This window comes from Cannabis sativa, chromosome 4, assembly GCF_029168945.1.
Source record: "Cannabis sativa cultivar Pink pepper isolate KNU-18-1 chromosome 4, ASM2916894v1, whole genome shotgun sequence".
NCBI classification, from domain to species: Eukaryota; Viridiplantae; Streptophyta; class Magnoliopsida; order Rosales; family Cannabaceae; genus Cannabis; species Cannabis sativa.
This window is the reverse complement of record NC_083604.1, coordinates 76,290,886-76,312,181: the sequence shown is the minus strand read 5'-3', so window position 1 is coordinate 76,312,181 and position 21,296 is coordinate 76,290,886. Positions and strand designations below refer to the sequence as shown.

At 29.9% G+C, this 21,296-nt stretch overlaps 2 protein-coding genes and 2 non-coding genes across 4 annotated transcripts; 3 read left to right on the top strand and 1 right to left on the bottom strand.

The window, feature by feature from the left end:
* The first annotated feature begins 663 nt into the window (after positions 1-663).
* LOC115714435 (geranylgeranyl pyrophosphate synthase, chloroplastic) lies at positions 664-2,366 on the top strand. The gene has a single exon (XM_030643142.2). It carries the CDS (start codon positions 1,048-1,050, stop codon positions 2,158-2,160), a length of 1,113 nt encoding a protein of 370 aa, XP_030499002.1. The 5' UTR covers positions 664-1,047; the 3' UTR covers positions 2,161-2,366.
* An 854-nt stretch (positions 2,367-3,220) lies between these two features.
* TRNAD-GUC (transfer RNA aspartic acid (anticodon GUC)) lies at positions 3,221-3,292 on the bottom strand. The gene has a single exon. It is a non-coding gene; the product is annotated as a tRNA-Asp (tRNA).
* Positions 3,293-5,576: 2,284 nt separating this feature from the next.
* LOC115714429 (UPF0496 protein At2g18630) lies at positions 5,577-7,971 on the top strand. Its single transcript, XM_030643134.2, has one exon. It carries the CDS (start codon positions 6,569-6,571, stop codon positions 7,754-7,756), a length of 1,188 nt encoding a protein of 395 aa, XP_030498994.1. The 5' UTR covers positions 5,577-6,568; the 3' UTR covers positions 7,757-7,971.
* An 8,809-nt stretch (positions 7,972-16,780) lies between these two features.
* On the top strand, positions 16,781-16,852 carry TRNAE-UUC (transfer RNA glutamic acid (anticodon UUC)). The gene has a single exon. It is a non-coding gene; the product is annotated as a tRNA-Glu (tRNA).
* Positions 16,853-21,296: the final 4,444 nt, after the last annotated feature.

The following is a 21,296-nucleotide window of genomic DNA, read 5'->3' as shown; positions in this document are numbered from 1 at the left end:
TGGACATATGTATAATTTATACAGATTTTCTCTATCATATCATTGACACACATATATTGTAAATATTATGAATGATAAGAACATAATATGTATATATATATGAAATCAATAATAAATATATAAAAACATATACATACATATATAATATATAGATATATAGATATATAGATAAAAAATGAAAAAAGAAAACAGAAGATTCTTGAAATTGTTTCAGTCAGATAAGTATATATATATAAATATATATATTTAGTGTATCATGACTTTGAAACAATTCAAGAACTTTAACAAAATACTTACATTGGGACTTGGACAGAGACTCATGCTTGAAGCTTGGGCAGAGATTCGTGCTTATAACGTGTTATAAAATAATATAAAATTATATAAAGTAGATGAGAAGAAAGAAGAAGAAGAAAAGAGAAAGAGAAAGTGAATGAGAATTTCTGAGTTGTTTATTTCAATGGGGTGAACCCTTATTTATACAAATACAAGAGTAAAATATTAAGAAACTAAGAAAAAGGAAAACTAAGAAAAAGAGGAATGTTGATTACAATTAATGACAATAAATAAAAAATTTTGACATCTACATAATTATTAATATTTATAACACATACTTAATAGATAATTTTTTTATTTATGTATTTATTTATTTTTTCCAGTTAAGGATGGAGTGATACACAGAAAAATTATTTGTGATAAATGTTTTTTTTTTTTTTAATTTTTTAAAACAAAGAGATTCTAGATATATAACGCCATCCAATCCTAATATCCTATCCTTGTCCTATGTTTTTTCTTGTTTGGTTGGTCTTCCTATATTGCTCTCATTACTTTTAAAGACCCCATTTTGTACCTTCCTTGTATCCACACTCCCTCCCTCTTTCCCATTCTGAAAATTTTTCTCAATTGTGCAGATTCACAGAATGAGAATGCAATAGATTCTTATTTAAAAATTCAACCTTTACAAGCTTTTAAATCTGTTAGCACAGAGTGTCTTTGCTTTGTTCATTTTCACAAAATCAAAAAGCTTCAATCTTTGCCAAGACTAAGAAGATGAGCACTGTAAATCTCACATGGGTTCAAACCTGTTCCATGTTCAACCAAGGAGGTAGATCCAGATCCTTATCAACTTTCAATCTCAATCTCTACCACCCTTTGAAAAAAACACCCTTTTCAATCCAAACCCCAAAACAAAAACGACCCACTTCACCATTTTCATCAATCTCAGCTGTTCTAACCGAGCAAGAAGCCGTTAAAGAAGGCGATGAAGAAAAATCCATCTTCAATTTCAAGTCTTACATGGTCCAAAAAGCCAACTCAGTCAACCAAGCTTTAGACTCAGCCGTTTTGCTCAGAGATCCCATTATGATACACGAGTCCATGCGTTACTCACTCCTCGCCGGAGGAAAACGAGTCAGACCCATGCTCTGTCTCTCAGCCTGTGAACTCGTCGGCGGAAAAGAATCCGTAGCCATGCCGGCTGCCTGCGCCGTCGAAATGATCCACACCATGTCTCTAATCCACGACGACCTCCCTTGTATGGACAACGATGACCTCCGCCGTGGAAAGCCCACAAACCACAAAGTCTTCGGAGAAGACGTGGCCGTTTTAGCCGGCGATGCACTTTTAGCCTTTGCTTTTGAGCACATGGCGGTCTCTACCGTTGGTGTTCCGGCAGCCAAGATTGTCAGGGCGATTGGTGAGCTTGCTAAGTCAATTGGGTCAGAAGGATTAGTGGCTGGTCAAGTGGTTGATATTGATTCAGAGGGTTTGGCTAATGTTGGGCTTGAACAACTTGAGTTCATTCATCTCCATAAGACTGGGGCTCTTCTAGAAGCTTCTGTTGTTTTGGGGGCTATTCTTGGTGGTGGTACAGATGAAGAAGTTGAAAAACTTAGGAGCTTTGCTAGGTGTATTGGCTTGCTTTTTCAGGTTGTTGATGACATTCTTGATGTGACTAAATCTTCTCAAGAATTGGGTAAAACTGCTGGGAAAGATTTGGTGGCTGATAAGGTTACTTATCCAAGGCTAATGGGTATTGACAAATCAAGAGAATTTGCTGAGCAATTGAACACAGAAGCCAAACAGCATCTTTCTGGTTTTGATCCCATAAAGGCTGCTCCTTTAATTGCTTTGGCTAATTATATTGCTTATAGGCAAAATTGATATCATTTAATATTTTATTAGTACAATAATAATTAGTGCTGCTGCTCTACTTTGGTATGTATATGTTCAAATTGTTTTGGTGGAGTTAGTTCACTATACTACAGCTTAAGTCAAATCTTGCAAAAAAAATTCTTATACTTTATGATGAGTTGATCTTGTTTTGAGCATTCTCAATGAAATAAAAATATTTTCTCTGTCTGTTTTAACCCTTTTGAGTATTGTTGTATTTTTCATAATTGTTTGTTTTCCTCCAACACATTTGGTTTCTTTGGTCCTTTCTTCTGCAAGTGTTTATTAGGTACAAAAAATGCTCTGTTTTTTTTTTTTTTTTCCCAACAAACATGTTTGGTTTTGTTTGGTCCTCTTTGTAAATTCTTGGTACAAATTGTTAGGTACTCTTGTTTGGTCTAATATTGTACTTCTAGACTCTGTTAATTCTTTTATATTTAATGCACTTGTAACCTTGAGTAGGATTAGTGCATTTTTTATCCTATGAAATGGGGTTTGTTGTGAAAGAAAGTCATTGGGCGAAAGAGTTACTAGAGCTAGAACCTATGGTAATCAGTAACTAGTAACTCGTACTACTAATTATGATTATTTTTATTATTATTTCTCTTATTGAATTTGTTTCTCAATTATTAAGTATACAAGAAATCAAATAAGCTGCGGAGCTGTTATTGTTTTGGTACTTTCTTCACTTTGTTTTACTATTTGAAATTAGATTTGATGAAAACAAGAATCATAAAATCCCAAGATTTGCATAAATTAATACTCATTAAAATTGTGGGCATTCTTCAAGTTGGTATGAAACTTTACTGGTTTGAATGTTAAAACACACCCCAACATGATTCAAATAGTTCTAACTAGACACTTGCACACTATACAGACACATTTATGTTTTAATAAATTTACTTATCTAATTTATGGAAGAAGGAAAACAGGGTTGTAGGTAGGTGTTAGTTAATATAAAAATGATGAATAAAAAAACTATAATAAATGTAGACCTATTTGGTTCTTTAACTTTTTAATCACAAATACAAAATTGGAAAAGAAGCAAAATCGCCGTTGCCGGGGATCGAACCCGGGTCACCCGCGTGACAGGCGGGAATACTTACCACTATACTACAACGACATGTTTGTTTGTGATTTAGAAACAACTTTATTTAACTATTTGTTATTAACTTTTCTGAGTGACATTTTTCATTTAGTTATTTATTTATTTATTATATTAACTTTTTAAAGGAAAAAATCTGTACCCACTTTGTATTTACATGATTACAAACGACAATGAAACCTTTTATTCAATCTCCTATAAAAAAAAAAAAAAAAAAAATTCAATAAGCGAAATTTCCATTTATCATGCTGACCAAAGCATTTTGGGGGCCTTATTTAAAATTTTAAAATTAGACTTTTTTTTATATATATATATATAAAAAAAAACGTGTACACTAAAACTATAATTTTATTACTAACTTTTTTTTTAAGATTTGTTCATAAATTTTCAATTATAAATTTTTTATTTATGTATATAGTAGAAAAATAAAAGATAAAAAAATAAACTTTTTCTTTAAAAAAAAAAAATGGGCCTTAGAAAAATAGGGGTTTGTGCAATAGCCCAAGCTGCCCAATGCTTGGGCCGGCCCTGCATCTTATACATAAAAAAATAATTTGCGGCATAAATATTTAAGTTTAACTTTCAATTACAAATAAATACTTAAGTTTAATTTTTAGCAGTGATAATATTTAAGTTATATTTTTGGAACTCTGTAAGTACCTAACCGTTAAATGTTAAGCTATTATATCCACGTGTCATTTTCTTATTGGTATATTTAAACTAATTTTTTTAAATAATAAAAATTTAATAATTTAGACCAATCAAGAATTGCCACGTGATAATTTACTTAATCAGGTACCTACAGAAGTTCTAAAATTATAAAGTATTATTTGCAGCTAGAAATTAAACTTATGTATTTATACGGCAAATTACTTTTAAAAAAATAACAGACTAATAAAATTATACTAATTCAGAGTTTTATTTGCAACCCATAGAATTAGAAAGACACTTAATATTAATAAAAAAATTAACTTAAATTAATTTTTAAAAATCATTTTTAATATTTATTTTTCACATTATTTTCTCGAATGATTATTTTCACATTTTTTTTAAATCATGTGTTTTTTTTTTCTAATAAAATTTTATATAATATTTTATTTAATTTTTTGTCTTATTTAAAATATATTTTCTAAGAATACGAGAAGGAATAATTTTTTTCTTAAAAAAATGTGTATAAATTAAAGATATATATTTTAGAAAAAATAAAAAATTATCAAAATAAAGTGTACTTAAAAATTTATGAAATATAAAAAAAAATTGGGAGAAGTTGAAGAATACTTTTTTTTTGTTATACATTAGCCAAATTTATCTTCAAATAAAATTTAATTCACTCTCTTTTTATGAGTATTGTACTCAAATTATCGATTAAGATATAATTTCAAACATAATAAATTGTGTGTTCTTTGGAGATAGATATGTAAGTTTGAGGGAAAGTTGGAGCAAAATTTTAATTAGAGAAGAATGAAAAATATCGTGAAGTAATAGGGGTAAAATTAGTAGAATGATTGAAAAAAGAAGTAGGTATAATAGATTTTGAAAGAGAATATAAAAATTAAAAACATTAATTTAAAAGAAGTATATAGTATAATTTCCTAAAAAAAAACTCCCCTATACATTTTTGATTGATCCAGGTCATTATATATATATATTTTAAAATAGTTTAAATATATCAATAAAAAAATAATACGTGAATAATGACTTAACATTTAACGGTCAGATAAAAAATATAATTTAAATATTATTACCACTAAAAATTAAATCTAGGTATTTATTTACAATAAAAAATTAAACTTGGATTTATACGGCAAATTACTTTATTTTTTATGAGTAAATATCATTTTGGACCTTGTATTTTACAAAAGTTAATAATTGGATCATCTGTTTTGTTAAATGATAAAATAAACCTATATTTTTCAAAATGATAAAAATAGGACTCTGAGCTTAATTTTCAACAATTTTATTTTTTAATATAACCAACTTTAAGACAATTTATAATACGAACAGATACAGAAAATATAACTAGTTTTGTCATAATATCTCTAGATTGAATTATTATTAAGTTTTATTTTGACAAAAAATTAATTCAGAGTCTTATTTATACAATTTTGAAAAATACAAAATTTATTTTATCATTTAATAAAATATAAAGTTCAATTTGTAATTTTTTCAAAACATAGAGTCTAAAATATTTAGTCATTTTTTAATAGACATGTAAATAATCAAATTGAGAGAAGAATAACGAAGAGCAGATCTATTGTTGGTGTATAGAAATGTGAATATTAAAGAATTGAGAGAGTAGAAGAGGAGAAAGAAAGTGTGTTGTTATTTACTAATCATAGTATTAATATATAATCCTTGAGGATTAATGTTGGAAACTTCAATGTGAATAGAACACGCAGAGGAATGATATAATAATAAATTAATAATTGTAAATTGACTTGTCGTTTAACAAGCAACATCTTCGATGTTTCCGTCTCAGCTAAATATGATTTGAGTTGTTCATTATTCAAATTTTTATACTAAAAAATCATAATTATTCACCAAAGAAGCAAAGTCGCCGACGCCCTTGGAGACTTTGACTCTTTGAACGAGTAGAACTACAGAAGAAGGAGAAAAGAATATTACACTTTATTGTTAAACGACAATGTGAGTGAGTCATTTACTTCCTTTTCAACTTCTTCTCTTCTAAATCAATAACCTAAAACCCTTCTTTTCTTTGCCCCACAAAAGAAAGACTCTTCTTTTATCATTAAAGCTTTCTGCTTTTATTATTTTCTCTGGGTTTTGGAAGGGATAGAGCTATTTATTTATGGCTGGATTACTAGAGTTTGGTTTAGATCTTCGAATGGAAACCAGACAAGAACTCCACTTGGGTTTTCTATTTAAGCTGAATTTCAGGTAATTCAAGTCGTTTTAAACAATTGGGCTCTTTCTTTCTCTCTCTATTTTTCTCTTCTTTACTTGAAACGTTTTCAGCTTTAGATTTTTTTGGTTTTGGCCATCTGGGTTTTTAAGATCTAGGCGAAAAATCCGAACTTTGTGACTTTTCTTCTTTAATTTACTAAATCAGAAGGTTTGACCTGAGTTGGGACAACCTAGGATATCTCTTCTTTAGGAAATCAATAATATTTGACTATTTTATTGATCAAATTTGGGTTTGTTCAAGCTTTACCTGAGAGATTCAATTGAATTACAAACACTGAGGAAAAAAAGGGGAATTTTTTGAATTTGGTGGTTCCATAAACAAAATTCAGATTCTGGGTCTTTTACATTTCTGAGTTTTTAACTATACAAATGATGGGAGGACATTCTAGCAAACCGTCTAGTACTGATTCAGTACAACCACAACCACAACTACAACCACAGACACAGACACAGCCACTGACACCACTTGAATATAGTAAAAATTCACAGTATGAAATTGATCTAAGCTCCTACGAGACAGCTTGTAAACAAGACCCTAGTTTACAGTCATTTGATGCTGTTCTTCAGGAGAGAACTAACAGAGTCATTGGCACCCTTGCCACTGGACTTGAGGTTAGATCTTTGTCTTTCAACTCACTCAAAGAGATGACTGATTGTTTACTTGAGATGAATCAAGAAGTGGTGAAAGTGATATTAGAGAACAAGAAAGATATATGGAACAATCAAGAGATGTTTTCTCTTGTTGAGATGTACTTTGATAACAGTATCCAAACTTTGGATTTCTGTTCTGCTCTTGAGAAATGTCTAAAGCGTACAATGGGGAACCAGCTTATAATTCGAGCTGCGGTTAGGAAGTTTGAGGAAGAAACTGAATGTGGTTCTAGTGGGAGTAGTAGTAGCTTTGCCAAGACATTACAAGAACTAGCTCGATTCAAGGAGGCCGGAGACCCTTTTACTGAAGAGTTCTTTGTGTTATTTCAATCTGTGTTTAAGCAACAGGTGACAATGTTGGAAAAGTTGCAGAAAAGAAAGAGAAAGCTTGATAAGAAACTGAAATCTATCAAGACTTGGAGGAAGGTATCGAATGTTATTTTCGTGGCAACATTTGTTTCGGTGTTGATTTTCACAGTTGTGGCTGCTGCTATTGCTGCACCGCCTGTTGTTACAGCCCTGCTGGGTGCATTGGCTGTCCCGATAGGCTCGGTTGGGAAATGGTGTAATGTGCTTTGGAATCGGTATGGAAATGCTGTTAGAGGACAGAGAGCTTTAACCAGCTCAATGCAGGTTGGAACTTTTGTTACACTCAAGGATTTGGAGAACATTAGGCTGCTTGTTAACAAGTTGGAAATTGTGATTGAGTCACTGATGGTTCATGCTGAATTCGCTTTTACTCAAGAGGACTCTTTAAAGATCGTTATAGACGAGATCAAGAAGAAGCTGGAAGTGTTTACTGAAACTACTGAGAGCTTAACTCAACAGAATGAGAAGTGTATTCAAGAAATAACAATGGCTAGGAGAGTGATCATACAGAGAATAATAAGGCAATCATCAAGTTGAGTGGCTAGACCTTTACTGGTTCGGGTTTTAGTTGCAAGTCGAAAACATTTGTAAGGTAAAAATTTCACCTCTTGTTCTTGGGTCAAAGACTTTGTTTGATCCTTCTTATAGGTGAAAATTGGATCATCGCCATTGTTGTTGATCAGGCTTATACTTTGTTGTAATGAATATCTGAAAGTTTTTATATAGAAAAATATACAATTTATTTTATTCAAGTACTTTTCTATGTTACAAGGTTAAAGATTTGTTTGGATGATGTAAAGTAGTACTCGTAACTAACTGGATATGGATTTTTCTTATTTTCATCTTTTGGTAAATAATGGCTGCATTAAAGTCAATTTTAACTAAATTAGGTGCATTTAGAAAAAATCACTTTGTACTTAAAATTGATTGTAATTTAAATTATTATTAAGTTTGATGTGTTTGTTTAACCGTGTAAATGTAATTATACAATAATCTTGTAATTGGAAGTAATTGTCTCTATTACACTCTAATTAATTAGGTGTGGTTATGAAATATTACTATGTTTTAAATAATAAATTATCATACAATATATTTGAGGGTAAATACTATTTTAGACCCTCTGTTTTGCAAAAGTTACTAATTAGATTCTTTGTTTTGTTAAATGATAAAATAGACCCTGTATTTTCTAAAATGGTACAAATAGGACCCTGAACTGATTTTTTGTCAAAATAAAATTTAATAATAGTCCGATCTAAAAGTGTTATGACAAAATTATTTACATTTTCTGTATCTGTTCGTGTTAGAAATTGTCTTCAAGTTGGTTATACTAAAAGAAAAAGTTGTCGAAAATTAAGCTCATAGTTCTATTTTTACCATTTTGGAAAATACAGAGTTCATTTTGTCATTTAACAAAACAGAAGATCCAATTGGTAACTTTTACAAAACACAAGATCCAATTGGTAACTTTTACAAAACGCAAGATTTAAAATGATATTATTATTTACCTTATATTTTATTGAGCAAATTGATAATTGATTTTGTCTTTCTAATTAATTCTAATTAGTTAGGTGTGGTTATGAAATATTACTATGTTTTAAATAGTCAATTATCATACGATATTATTTTATTGTGCAAATTGATAATGATTTTGTCAGATATAAAAATAAGAATTCATATAATTTTTAATTAACATTTAAACACAAATATAATTTTTTTTAACAGTTAAACACAAATATAATTACATTATTTAGGTAGTGTTTGGTAACATTTTTATTTTTTAATTTTAAAAATAAAAAATATAATATGTGTTATATGAATTTCATTCTCATCTTTTATTATTTTATTAAAGTCGGGTCCAGGTCTGGGTTAGGATTTGAGTCGGGGTTCAGGTTCCAAGGTCTAGGTTAGGGTGAGTCTAAAATAATGAAAAAAAAAAAAGAAATTTGTTTTAAAAAAAAATTGAAAGTGACTTTTTTTATTTTTTAAAATTTTGATTCTCAATTAAAATATTCAAAAGTAAAAATAGTTTTATAGATTATGATTTTAGAAAATATTTTTATTTTTTTAATTTTAAAAATAAAAAAAATTAATTTAAAAAAATGTTACTAAACACAAATCAATTTCATGCTTATTAATTTTTCATTAAAAATATAGATTTGAACATTAATGATGAAGTTTAACTCTTATAAAAAGTCAGAATAACTATCTACCACTTGAGTTTTCTATTGGACAACAATTTAATTCACATAGTTGACATATTATGATTCTCTTTAGCGGGCTTAAGTGGATATAATTGAATAAATTCCACTAAGAAAACTCAACTCAAGGCCTAAAAGAAACGAAAAAAAAAAAAAGACAATAAAAAGTTCTTGCTTTGCTTACATATGAATTTGTCACACCAATTGTTGGAGCTAATTTTAGGAAATAAAATAATATATTCTTTTAATTGATGAGTAATTCAATTTCTTTTATCTTAAAACTCATTATTACATGGGGACTAGCCAGAGTTAGAACACTCACAACAAATGAGTTACAATAGCTAAAAGGTAAAATAAAATAGCTAAGAGTTTAAAATTAAGCTCCATCAAATACTTTAAACTCTTAGCTATTATACATATTTCCAAACTCCAAGAAACTATTCTCTACATATAGCTCAATGAATAGTGAAGAGGTAAATATATTTTATATTTTTTCTTTCTATTTTTTTGTTTCTTTAATTAATTTTTTATTCTTCTTTTTATTCATTTGTGTATTGTTTTTTTTATTTTTATTAATAAAATATATGTGAAGATATAATATTTAAATGATATAGAGAAAAATATAAAGAAACTGATGTATGGTGTAATGTAAATGTGTGAGGTAAAATAAAAAAAATAAAGTTTTAGTGAGGTATTTTAAAGAATAGAATAGAGAAACTGTTGAGAGTGCTCTTACTAAAGTGAGTGAGGGTGACAACTAAACCAAAAGGAAGATAAGGAAGATGCCATTTCTTAGAACACTTCCAATAAAATATATCATTCTTTAAAATTTTTTTAAAAAATTATATACATCAAGTAATGCATAGCTAAGGAATTTACCTAAACACTATTCATTCTTTCATATGATTTTATGATTATTATTATTATTTTTCATTCTAAACTCTTTCATCTTTATGAGTTTAATAAACATGTTACTATCCTAATGGAGAAGTAGAACTATGATAATGACTTAGAACTTTTTTTCCTAACAAACGAAATAGGGTATTTCTAATCTTGATTAGCAAAAGGTACGTATCAAACCTTTTATTTTTGTTAATATACACTATATTTTACCAAAGAAGTTTATACATAACAGACTAAATTTTTTTTTTAAAAAAATTACAGAACAAGTTAACATATAAATTTTCATTTTTACGCTTTAAGTTTATTTATTTACAAAAATACGTAGTTTGGTAAAAATAATAAACTATTTATTAATTGTTTTATTGTTTATTTATAGTTGTATTATAATTGTCAATAGGTTGTGTTATAGTTTAATAATAGTTATCGTGAGGTTAATTACTTATTATTTTTTAGTTGTTTTCTTACTTTTTGCTAAAAAGTGTATTTTTATGAATAAAAAATTTTAGGCTGTAAAATTGTAAATAAAATATAAAAAAAAAATAATATTTTTGAAAATTTTTCATAAAATGGAATACAATAATATGATGAGTAACTTCAAGCAAAAAAAAAAAGATAATTACATAAAATACTAATTTTTAAAAATTTGTTATATTTCTACTTTCAAAGTTTTTTCCCTTACATATTTACGGTATTCTATAAAAACACAAGAAAACAATAAAAAAAAACCATATGAAAATAACATCAAAATAACATAAAAAAAATAATATATAAATAAAAATTCAACATAAAAATACATAAAAGACCGTATTTATGTAAACAAAATCTAAAAAACTGTAAAAATATTGAAAATTCCGTAAAAAACCGTATTTTTTTGTTGCTTTTGTATATTTTTTGAAAGGGAAATTTGATTTTCTATACTTACATATACTTAATATTTTTTCTCTAAACACATAACATTTAATATTTGTGGGATATGACACATTTTAGAATATCCCTAAAATACCCCAATTTACATTACCGCCTCCCCTCTCTTTTCTTCTCTCTTTGTTATAAACAAAAAAATAATAAAAAAAAAAATAAAGTGGGCATCGGGCCCTACATCGGGCCATACATCGGGCCCATCGGGCCAATCATCTGACCATCGGGCCCTACATCGGCCCCATCGGGCCAATCATATAAAATGAAAAAAATTAAAAAAAAAATAAAGTGGGCATCTGACCATCGGGCCGACCATCGAGCCCTACATCGGGCCCATCGGGCCAGTCCTATAAATAGAATTTTTTTAAAAAAAATCCAAAATGGGCATCAGACCATCGGGCCTACATCAGGCCATGCATCGGACCATCGGGCCATGCATCGGGCCTTCATCTTCAAGCTCATGTCAAACCAGAAAATCAGATTTTCTTGCCCAGAAAGATCACAGACCCTAGATCTACTCCATCTAACCCTAGATCTAATCAAGAATGCACATATCCAACCTAAATCTATCAACTAACAATATTTTTACCATAATCAATAAGAAAAAAAAAATTAAAAAACCGAAACGGGAAAGGCTCGTCGCGTGCTCAGTGGATGGGTTCCCTTCGTGGGGTGGTGGGTTCGGTGAGTTCTTCGTTCGAGTGGGGATTCGTGGGTGGTGCGATTTCAAATGCTAGAGAGAGAGAGAGAGAGAGAGAGAGAGAGAGAGAGAGAGAGAGAGAGAGAGAGAGAGAGAGAGAGAGAGAGAGAGAGAGAGAGAGAGAGAGAGAGAGAGAGAGAGAGAGAGAGAGAGAGAGAGAGAGAGAGAGAGAGAGAGAGAGAGAGAGAGAGAGAGAGAGAGAGAGAGAGAGAGAGAGAGAGAGAGAGAGAGAGAGAGAGAGAGAGAGAGAGAGAGAGAGAGAGAGAGAGAGAGAGAGAGAGAGAGAGAGAGAGAGAGAGAGAGAGAGAGAGAGAGAGAGAGAGAGAGGTAAAATTGGGTTTAAGTAAAAGTTATCCCATTTTACAAATTATGTATAGTTTTAGATTAGGATACCAATTTTAGTTCCTAATATGTATATAATTTCAAATTTCTCTTTTTTAAATTGTCCCAAAAGATATAACTGGGCTGGTCCATTGTATAAAGGTCGATGGCCCAATTGATATCCTTGTCGTACTCGTATTGATTGATAGCATAGGAGCCTTCTACGTTTGGGCTTGCAGGCTTTGAACTTTGGGCTGTTTGATTCAAGAAGGGGTGGTAAGTTTGCTGCGTTTGGGCTAAGGAATGGAAATATATGAATACGAATTAAAGCTGAAATAGAATCAAACAAAATAGGGATTATTTCACAAATACACAAAAACAACAAAAAATTTACAAAAATATGGTTTCACAGAATTTTAAATATTTTTACGATTTTTTTTAATTTTATTTACAGAAAATACGGTCTTTTTATGTTGTATTCTTGTTAATTTTTTGTTATATGTATATTATTTTTTGATGCTATTTTCATGTTACTTTTATGTATTTTTTTTGTTGTTTTTGTGTTATTTCTATGAAAAACCGTAAAAATGTAAAAAAAATTCTTCAAACGTAAAAATGTAATTTTTTTTACAAAAAATAGTGCCTTATGTAATTATAGGAAAATTCTATGGACTTGTTTTGGCATTTTGACGAATTTTTTAGTTCAATTTTTTCATGGTCCAATAAGTTGTAATTATTTAAATTATTTTGTAAAATTTGAGAAATTCAAAAAAAAAAAATTAACACAAAAAACAGGATTCAAATTGTTTGTTGTACAAGTAATTTTTTTATTTTATACGAGTGTGAAATAATTTTTTTATTTTGTATTGCTGTGAGTAAAATGGAATGTTTAAATACTCTTTTCTATATTGTAAATTAAATGTTTTTATATACTTTCAATAAAAAAGAAATGTTTGTTGTTCTTTGGTGGAGGATTTGGCATAGGTAGAATACATTTGTTTATGATCATAAATTACTCTCAGATATGATGGTCAACTAGTGGTCTTTGAATTTTCTTTGGCGGTATCAAGACGCTTAGGGTTTGTTTTCTATGTTGGTGGTCCAGAGTGTTCCTAAGGTAATTGGTCCGTCTACTAACCATGGGACTCATGAGATAGTGTTCGGGGATATTAACTTATTTGTGGATGTTGGAATTCATGCAGAAGGGTAGAACATGGCCTAGGGGCCGTGGTGTTGAACCAGTTGAGAGTGTTTCTCTGCTCAGGTGCATCGCCAATGTTTGTTGCTTATGAGCCTCATGTGGCAGAGGCGGCGGCCATGTTGCAAGGCCTACTGCTTTGTCTTCATTTGGGTTACACAAGTCTTATAGTTTTCTTTGGTTGTCTTTGTTTAGTGCAAGCTATTTTGAGTATTGAAATTTGTTCTACTTAATTTGATTCTATTGTCAAAGATATTAACCATATCTGGTCCTCTTTTTCTATTATTACTCTTTCTCATTTTAAGTGTTTATATAATAGTATGGCACATTCTCTTGCTCGTATGCTCTATCTTTAGATGTTTATCAAATTTAGTGGCCAGGTCTTCTTCCTGGATACCAATTTTTAATTTCTTGTATTGCTCTATTTAATTTTTGGCTTTGTGCCTTTTTGATGGAATTCTTTTTCTTCAAAAAAAAATAAAAGAAAAAAAAAATAAATGTTTTTCTTGATTTTTTATCACTTTCTATTAATTTAAATGAAGTTTATTATATTCTTAGTGTATTGGAACATAATTATAAAATTTGGGCTAAATATAGATTGATCATTGTAGTCAAATTTAGCACAAAATTTACACAATTTGAGATAATCTAATAAAATTAATGTTGAAGTTTTTTTTAGTTAATGTACTGTATGCTTAGTTTGATATATAATGATTAATACCATTAGATCAATTATATAATGGGTAAATGACGGCAAAACTCAAATTTGGGCAGTAAAACCTCCAATACTCCTATTCTGTTAGCAATTTAATATTTCAGTTCATTTTAGGTGTTAAGTGTCATGTTAGACTGGACACAGTATACACGTGGCACAATTTTATTGTTTTACGTAAAAAATTATTTAAAAAAATTAAAATAAAATTAATTTAAAATTTTAAAAAATTATAAATAAAAAATAATTTTCTTTTTTTTCTTTTTTTCTTTTCTTTCGTCTGTTTCTTTTTTCTTTTCAGTTTTTTCATTTATAGTCAACTCTCTCTCTCTCTCTCTCTCTTCTCTCTCTCTCCACCAGAAAACTACCAACACCTCACCAAAACTACCACCACCACATAAAACCAATCAAAGCTCACCTAAAACAGAAAAAAAAATGCAAATTACAAAATACCAAAATATAGTTTCTTAAACCAAAATATGTATTTTTCCAAATCACAAAACACTGGAAAAATAAAACAACAATTTTGATAAAGAGAAATGAGGAGAGGATAGGACTTACGAGAGCACCGAGGGAGAGAGAAGCGTCGTCGAGGTGGCTGGGGGTTGTCGGAGAACCGTCGAAGTGGCTGGAGGTTGTCAGAGAACCGTCGAGGTGGCTGGGGGTTTTCGGAGAACCTTCAAGGTGGCCTGTGGTGGCTGCCAAAGGGATTTGAGATCATCGGGACTAAGAGGGAGGGAGAGAGGAGATCGAGATAGAGAGAGAGAGAGAGGAGTCAAGGTGGCTTGGGGTGGTCGGAGAACTACCGTAGTGGCTGTCCAAGGGTTTTGAAAACCCTAGATTGAGACTAAGAGAGATAGAGAGAGGAGATCGATAGAGAGAGAGAGTGATAGAGCGAGAGAGGTCAGAGGAGATGAACTGAAAAAGAAAAAGAAAGAAAAGAAAGAAAAAAAGAAAGAAAAAGAAAAAGAAAAAGAAAGAAAGGAAAAAAAGAAAGAAAAAAAATTATTTTTTTATTTATAATTTCAAATTAATTTTTTTTTAATTTTTTTATATTTTTTAAATAATTTTTACGTGGACCAATAAAATTGTGCCACGTGTACACAGTGTTCAGTCCAACATATGACACTTTACACTCAAAATGAACGAAAATATTAAATTGTTAACAGAATAGGAGTATTGGGAGTTTTACCACCCAAATTTAAGTTTTGGGGTTTAAGTAAAACCAAAATGAAAGTTTTGAAGGTTTCGCGACCATTTACCTTTATATAATTGATCTAACACATGTAAATATGTATAAACTCAATAGGTCATAATTTACTCCTTATAAAACTTACCCGTTTTTTCTTTTGGGGGCAAATTTTACTTTTAATTTGAAACTTATACTCCGTAATTTACTCCTTAATGAATTTTTCATAAAAATATAATCGCAAATCTCCAACGAAAGCCCTCACGCTCTTCTACTAACTCTCACATTAGTTTGATACCTTTGTGTCTAAGTCCTCATATTTTATTTTTAAGCACATTCCCAAAAAATCTCATACTAATCTAGTAGTGTCCACCTTTATATTATCATGATATTTTCTAATTTTAATCAATGTAAAATTTTGATTGCACACTCAATATTTAAAGATTAAACTATTTTAACTCATGTATTAAGTGTGCTCTTAGCTAGTCTTCATCATGGGATAGTACAATTTCGGTCCAAAGACTTTATAATTAGTAAAACTTTAAAATAATTAAAGTTAAAGTTTTTGGCATAGTAGATGACTATTGTTTCTTAAATTGGTCTCTACTCTAGCCTAGTCTAGATTCTACACATACACATTCTCAAAGAAAGAAAAGTATTAATTAAGAGAAGGTTATTGTGGGAAACCAACAATGAGGAAGATGATCACATGGATATTGTTTTCTTTCTAAAAATTAATCTTGATTTATTTTATTTATAGTATATATATTTCAATATTGGTTGGTTATGAAGGAATGGAATCAGATTCAGACCACCTGAGTCTGGTTAAAACAATCAAAATTATTAAGCAATTTGCACATTCATCATATCATTGTGTGTAAAATCAGCCATTGAGTACAGAACCGGCAAAGCAATGTGGTGTAAGATATTATATGCATTAAAATTTCAAGAGATATTCTCATCATCCATTTTTCCCATCACAATTATTATTGTCCATTATGGTTTACACTATAATTAACAACAACTATTATTATCATTAAAATTGGTGCCAAATGATCTTAACTCATATATAATTCCCCTTTTTTATTGAATCCAAGTATTTTTTCTTGCTCCACGATTATATAAATAAATATTTATTTACTTATTTATTGGGTTTCACCCACATTTTTCATTGGTAAGTAAAATGCACACCAGCAAGAGTCAAATATTAATTTGAGAAGGGAAAAAATTGCATCAAAAGGGTAAAAAAAAAATAGTTAATAAGATAAAAAAAAAATGCCTCCTAAGAGTTTTGTATAAGACTTGCTTTTAACTTCAAACTTCAAAGGGCTTATAATATATGATTTACATATACGAACATAAATTATAAAGTATAAACAATTATTTAGGATATATAATATAATCTCTAAGCAACAAACATGATCCGTTGTCGTCCAGCGGTTAGGATATCTGGCTTTCACCCAGGAGACCCGGGTTCGATTCCCGGCAACGGAACTTTTTTATTTTCTAAACTAATCTTTTTTTTTGGACAAATTATAAAATGTATGCTTAATGTTGTCTGTTATAATAGAGTAATTTGCGGCAAAACCCCCTCAACTATCAATTTACTTGCAAAAAACCATCCAACCTCATATTTTGGTGGAAAAACCCTCCAAAGTACTATTCCGTTTACATTTTAAGGTGCCGTCTGTCCAGCTCCTAATTTTGCCCACGTGGCAATAACAAGTCACTAAAAAATTATCCTATGTGGCCATATTTTACAAAATAAAAATAAAACTTTAAGAGTAATTTGCGGCAAAACTCCCCCAACTATCAATTTACTTGCAAAAAACCATCTAAAAAACTTTAAGGTTGGATGGTTTTTTGCAAGTAAATTGATAGTTGAGGGAGTTTTGCCGCAAATTACTCTTAAATTTTTTGTTTTTATTTTAATTTTTATTTTTTAAAATATGGCCACGTAGGATAATTTTTTATTGACCTGTCATTGCCACGTGGGCAAAATTAGGACTTAACAAAGCTGAATAGACGGCACCTTAAAAATGTAAACGAAACAGTACTTTGGAGGGTTTTCCCACCAAAATATGAGGTTGGATGGTTTTTTGCAAGTAAATTGATAGTTGAGGGAGTTTTGCCGCAAATTACTCGTTATAATAATCTACCGAACACTTTCAAGATTAATGCATGTATATATGTAATTTTTATATATAATATATAAATCTAACGTACAAACACAATTTAAAAAAGTATTCAAATAAGCCACAAGGGATGATAACATGCTGAGTCAGATTTGTGGATATATCTTCAAATTTAATAATTTAAGGCATTGGGAATGGGAGGTGCATATTCCAAAACTTAATTAATTACTCACATATTATTATTTATATTAATTATGACTCTCTAATCTCTATATTTATGTCGTTTGGAATAAAATTATAAACAAAACAACTCAGCATTACCAAGCTAGCTTTAGGCCGTACTATGTCGTCCACAACAAAACAAATTATTATTATTTTAACTATAATTATATACTAATCACCGAAGATATATAATTAGGCATAAAAATATTTTTATATAAAAAGGAGGGACGTGATTCTTCAACTCATGATATTAACTTGTGTCACTCCTTTAATTTTCATCTAATAATAATAAATCATATATGATTAATTGATGATGTATTACATCTGGATTTCATTATCAAATAATTAAAATAAGATTAGACTTTGATTGGAGTGGACCTAAAATAATCCTAATTATAAAGTTGGACATGCTTATGTAGAAGCACGCAAGAAAGTACTTGTTATTTTTTTTTTCTTACATTATTAATATTTTATATATGACTTCTCCCCTAGTGGCATTTATTTATATTTGTGTATAATATCAAGTTATTAATTCTTGTCAACAACTAGAGTTTCAAAATTGGTATATTCCAAATTCTATAATATGTACTACTATTCCTTAATAATTCACAACTTTTTGTTCCTTTTTTTCTATGGTTCCTTTCTATAAATTCTCCACTAAGAGCACTCATATATAGATGTGGTAAAATTAATATAAATCTACTTTTTCAAATTCAAATTATATTAAATGTTAAAAAAATGAACTTCATTAGATGAGGTAAAATGAATATACTTTTGAAATTTTTTAAAAATATGTGAAGAAAGCTAGCACTCCATTACTACTATTTGACTTTCAAATGATTTTTAATAAATATTTTTCTCCTAATATCTAGCTAACTCATTTCTAATTCTCTTTATATCTATTATGTATATTTGATATAAATAGAAAAAATTATAGTGAAATGTATAAGGTATATATAGCTAAAAGTTTGATGCATGCGAAATAATTAATAATATTAATATAAGTTGGGGTTTTTTTGGAGGAAAAAATTAAACAATAGTATTAATTTATAAATCATATCAAACTACAAGAAAATAAAGCATATAAATTTAAAAACATACAAAATAGGAAAAATGCTAAAAAGTACTCAATAATGTGTCATATCGCTAATAAAGCTTAAACATACCCTATAAGGCCAAATTAATATTTTAAAATTAACCATTCAAAAAAAAAAAATATTTTAAAATTAAAAATTATTGTTAGCTGAGAGAGGAGGCGAGTAATACTCTACCGCTAATGAATTCTAAATTTAAATGGGCAAGAAATTTAACAGTTTTTTCTCGATTATTATTAGCGGTGGACATTAGCATGGTGGGTCCCGTCGCTAATAACGAAAAATATTATTTTTTAAAATTTTGAACTTTATTAGCAGTGGACTCCGTTTCCTGTCGTTAATGACCCCATTATTAGTGGCGGATGCTAATACCCTTTATTGTTGTAGTGAGAGCTTAGAGTTAAAGAAATAGTTGAGAAGGCAAATAAACACACAATTTTACGTAGTTAGAATTTTAACGAGCCTTAGTAGTTCACTAGACAATATTATAGAACTTATAGTAATAGAGTTTTACAGATTTTTAAAATATTCTTTGTTTTCTAGTGTGCGAACCTTTTGCATGCACTACTACAAAAATGAGTTTTCCCGACGTTTTAAAATAGTCATTTAAAGTATTCCCGTCCGTTTTTATAACCGTTGCCTATGCGACCGTCGTAAAACGGGCATAATAGGCAACAGTTCAAAACCGTCGCTAATGTGAGTTTCCTGACGGTTTAAAACTGTCGCCTATAACAGGGTATAGGTGACGGTTTTAAACCGTGCCCTATACTAAAAACAATACAGATTTTTCTGCCATTAATGGTGGAAAAATCTATATTTTCCCTCATTTTTTTTTCTTCCATTAGCTTTATAATTTTACCTAAATTAAAATAAAATAACTAATTAATTTTGTTACAATAATAACTAACTTTAAAACACATTAAATTTATACAATAACAAAATAAATATATATAATAAATATATAAATAAATGTATTTATACCAAGCTTGGAGAGAGAGAAAGAGAGAGAGGGAGACAGACGGGAGGTGGTGGTGGTCCGACGTATGAGACGAAGATGAGAGGGACACCGACGGGAGGTGGTGGTGGTCGGACGTATGCGACGAAGAGTAGAGGGAGACCGACGAGAGGAGGGGTGGTGGAGATCGATGGACGAGAGAGACAAGAAGAAATGGAGATCGAGAGAGGGAGGTGTTAGAATACTGTAAACTCTGAATATAGCCTAATTAATTCATGAGAATCAAACAATGAAATATAGATTAGCGGAAGCGTACCGGAGTCCATAGAATCGATCTTTGATTGGTATGATCTTCCAATTTTGCATCAAAACTTTTGAAACCTTATTTTCCTGATGATGGGGATTCAGGAACTCTGGAAAAATAATGATACGATGCAAAATGGGGACCCATACCTGTTATATTACCAACTGTTACAACAGTTGGTAATATTTATTAATAATTTCTAATTTGGCCCCTCATCAAATCAGAAACTATCTAATTGGTATCCACAAATTAAAATCATGACAATCATGCCCTTAAGTCATAAACTTTATTCTAAAATAGACCACATAAATTTGACTTATTTATTTGATGACCCAACACACATTTTATATATACAATTGTGACCCCAATTATTTCTAACAATCTCCCACTGGGTCACATATGTATACATATAAATGTGTTAACCTTATTGAGCTCATAACTTTGTCATCATAACTATAGGCATGTGCAATCTCGTCCATTAACTATATCAACATAGGATCAAAGCGATTTTCGTTGTATCAATCACAACTAAACCCATCAATGGTCACATATATCAACATAGCCAAATGACATAGATCAATCATGATAATGTGGTATGAAAATTACATGCATGGTGATCTATTCATGTCAATTTTCAATTGGTCCTACTTTACTTTATGGAGATCAAAACTTTAGCTTAAATGTACAAAGTGAAATAAACTGAATAACATAATTTCTTATCAGAAAAATATCCAAATACACATGTTTCATAAAACAAATAAAACACACTAAAGATAAACTCCCACTGAATCTAGATATCCTCATAATCTAAAACACCCATACGAGCAGTGTGCTCATGAAAGACCTTGGGTGGCAAACCCTTAGTAAGGGGGTCTGCAATCATGGAGTTTGTACCTAAGTGTTCTATACAAATCTGTCCACTTTGTACCATTTCTTTTACAACAAGGAACTTGATGTCAATGTGTTTTGACTTCGTCGAGCTCCTATTGTTGTTGGAATACAATACAGCTGACTTATTGTCACAATACAACTTAAGTGGTCTTTCAATTCTATCCACAATGCGCAGCCCAGTGACAAAGTTTCTCAGCCATATACCATGGTTGGATGCCTCATAACACGCAACAAATTCTGCTGCCATGGTGGATGAAGCTATGAGTGTTTGTTTTGCACTCCTCCATGATATAGCTCCACCACCTAACAGATATATGTAGCCCGAAGTAGATCTTCA

Bases quoted from the DNA above. Each gene is read 5' to 3' on its own strand.
- LOC115714435 (XM_030643142.2), top strand. From the start codon at position 1,048: ATGAGCACTGTAAATCTCACATGGGTTCAAACCTGTTCCATGTTCAAC.
- LOC115714429 (XM_030643134.2), top strand. From the start codon at position 6,569: ATGATGGGAGGACATTCTAGCAAACCGTCTAGTACTGATTCAGTACAA.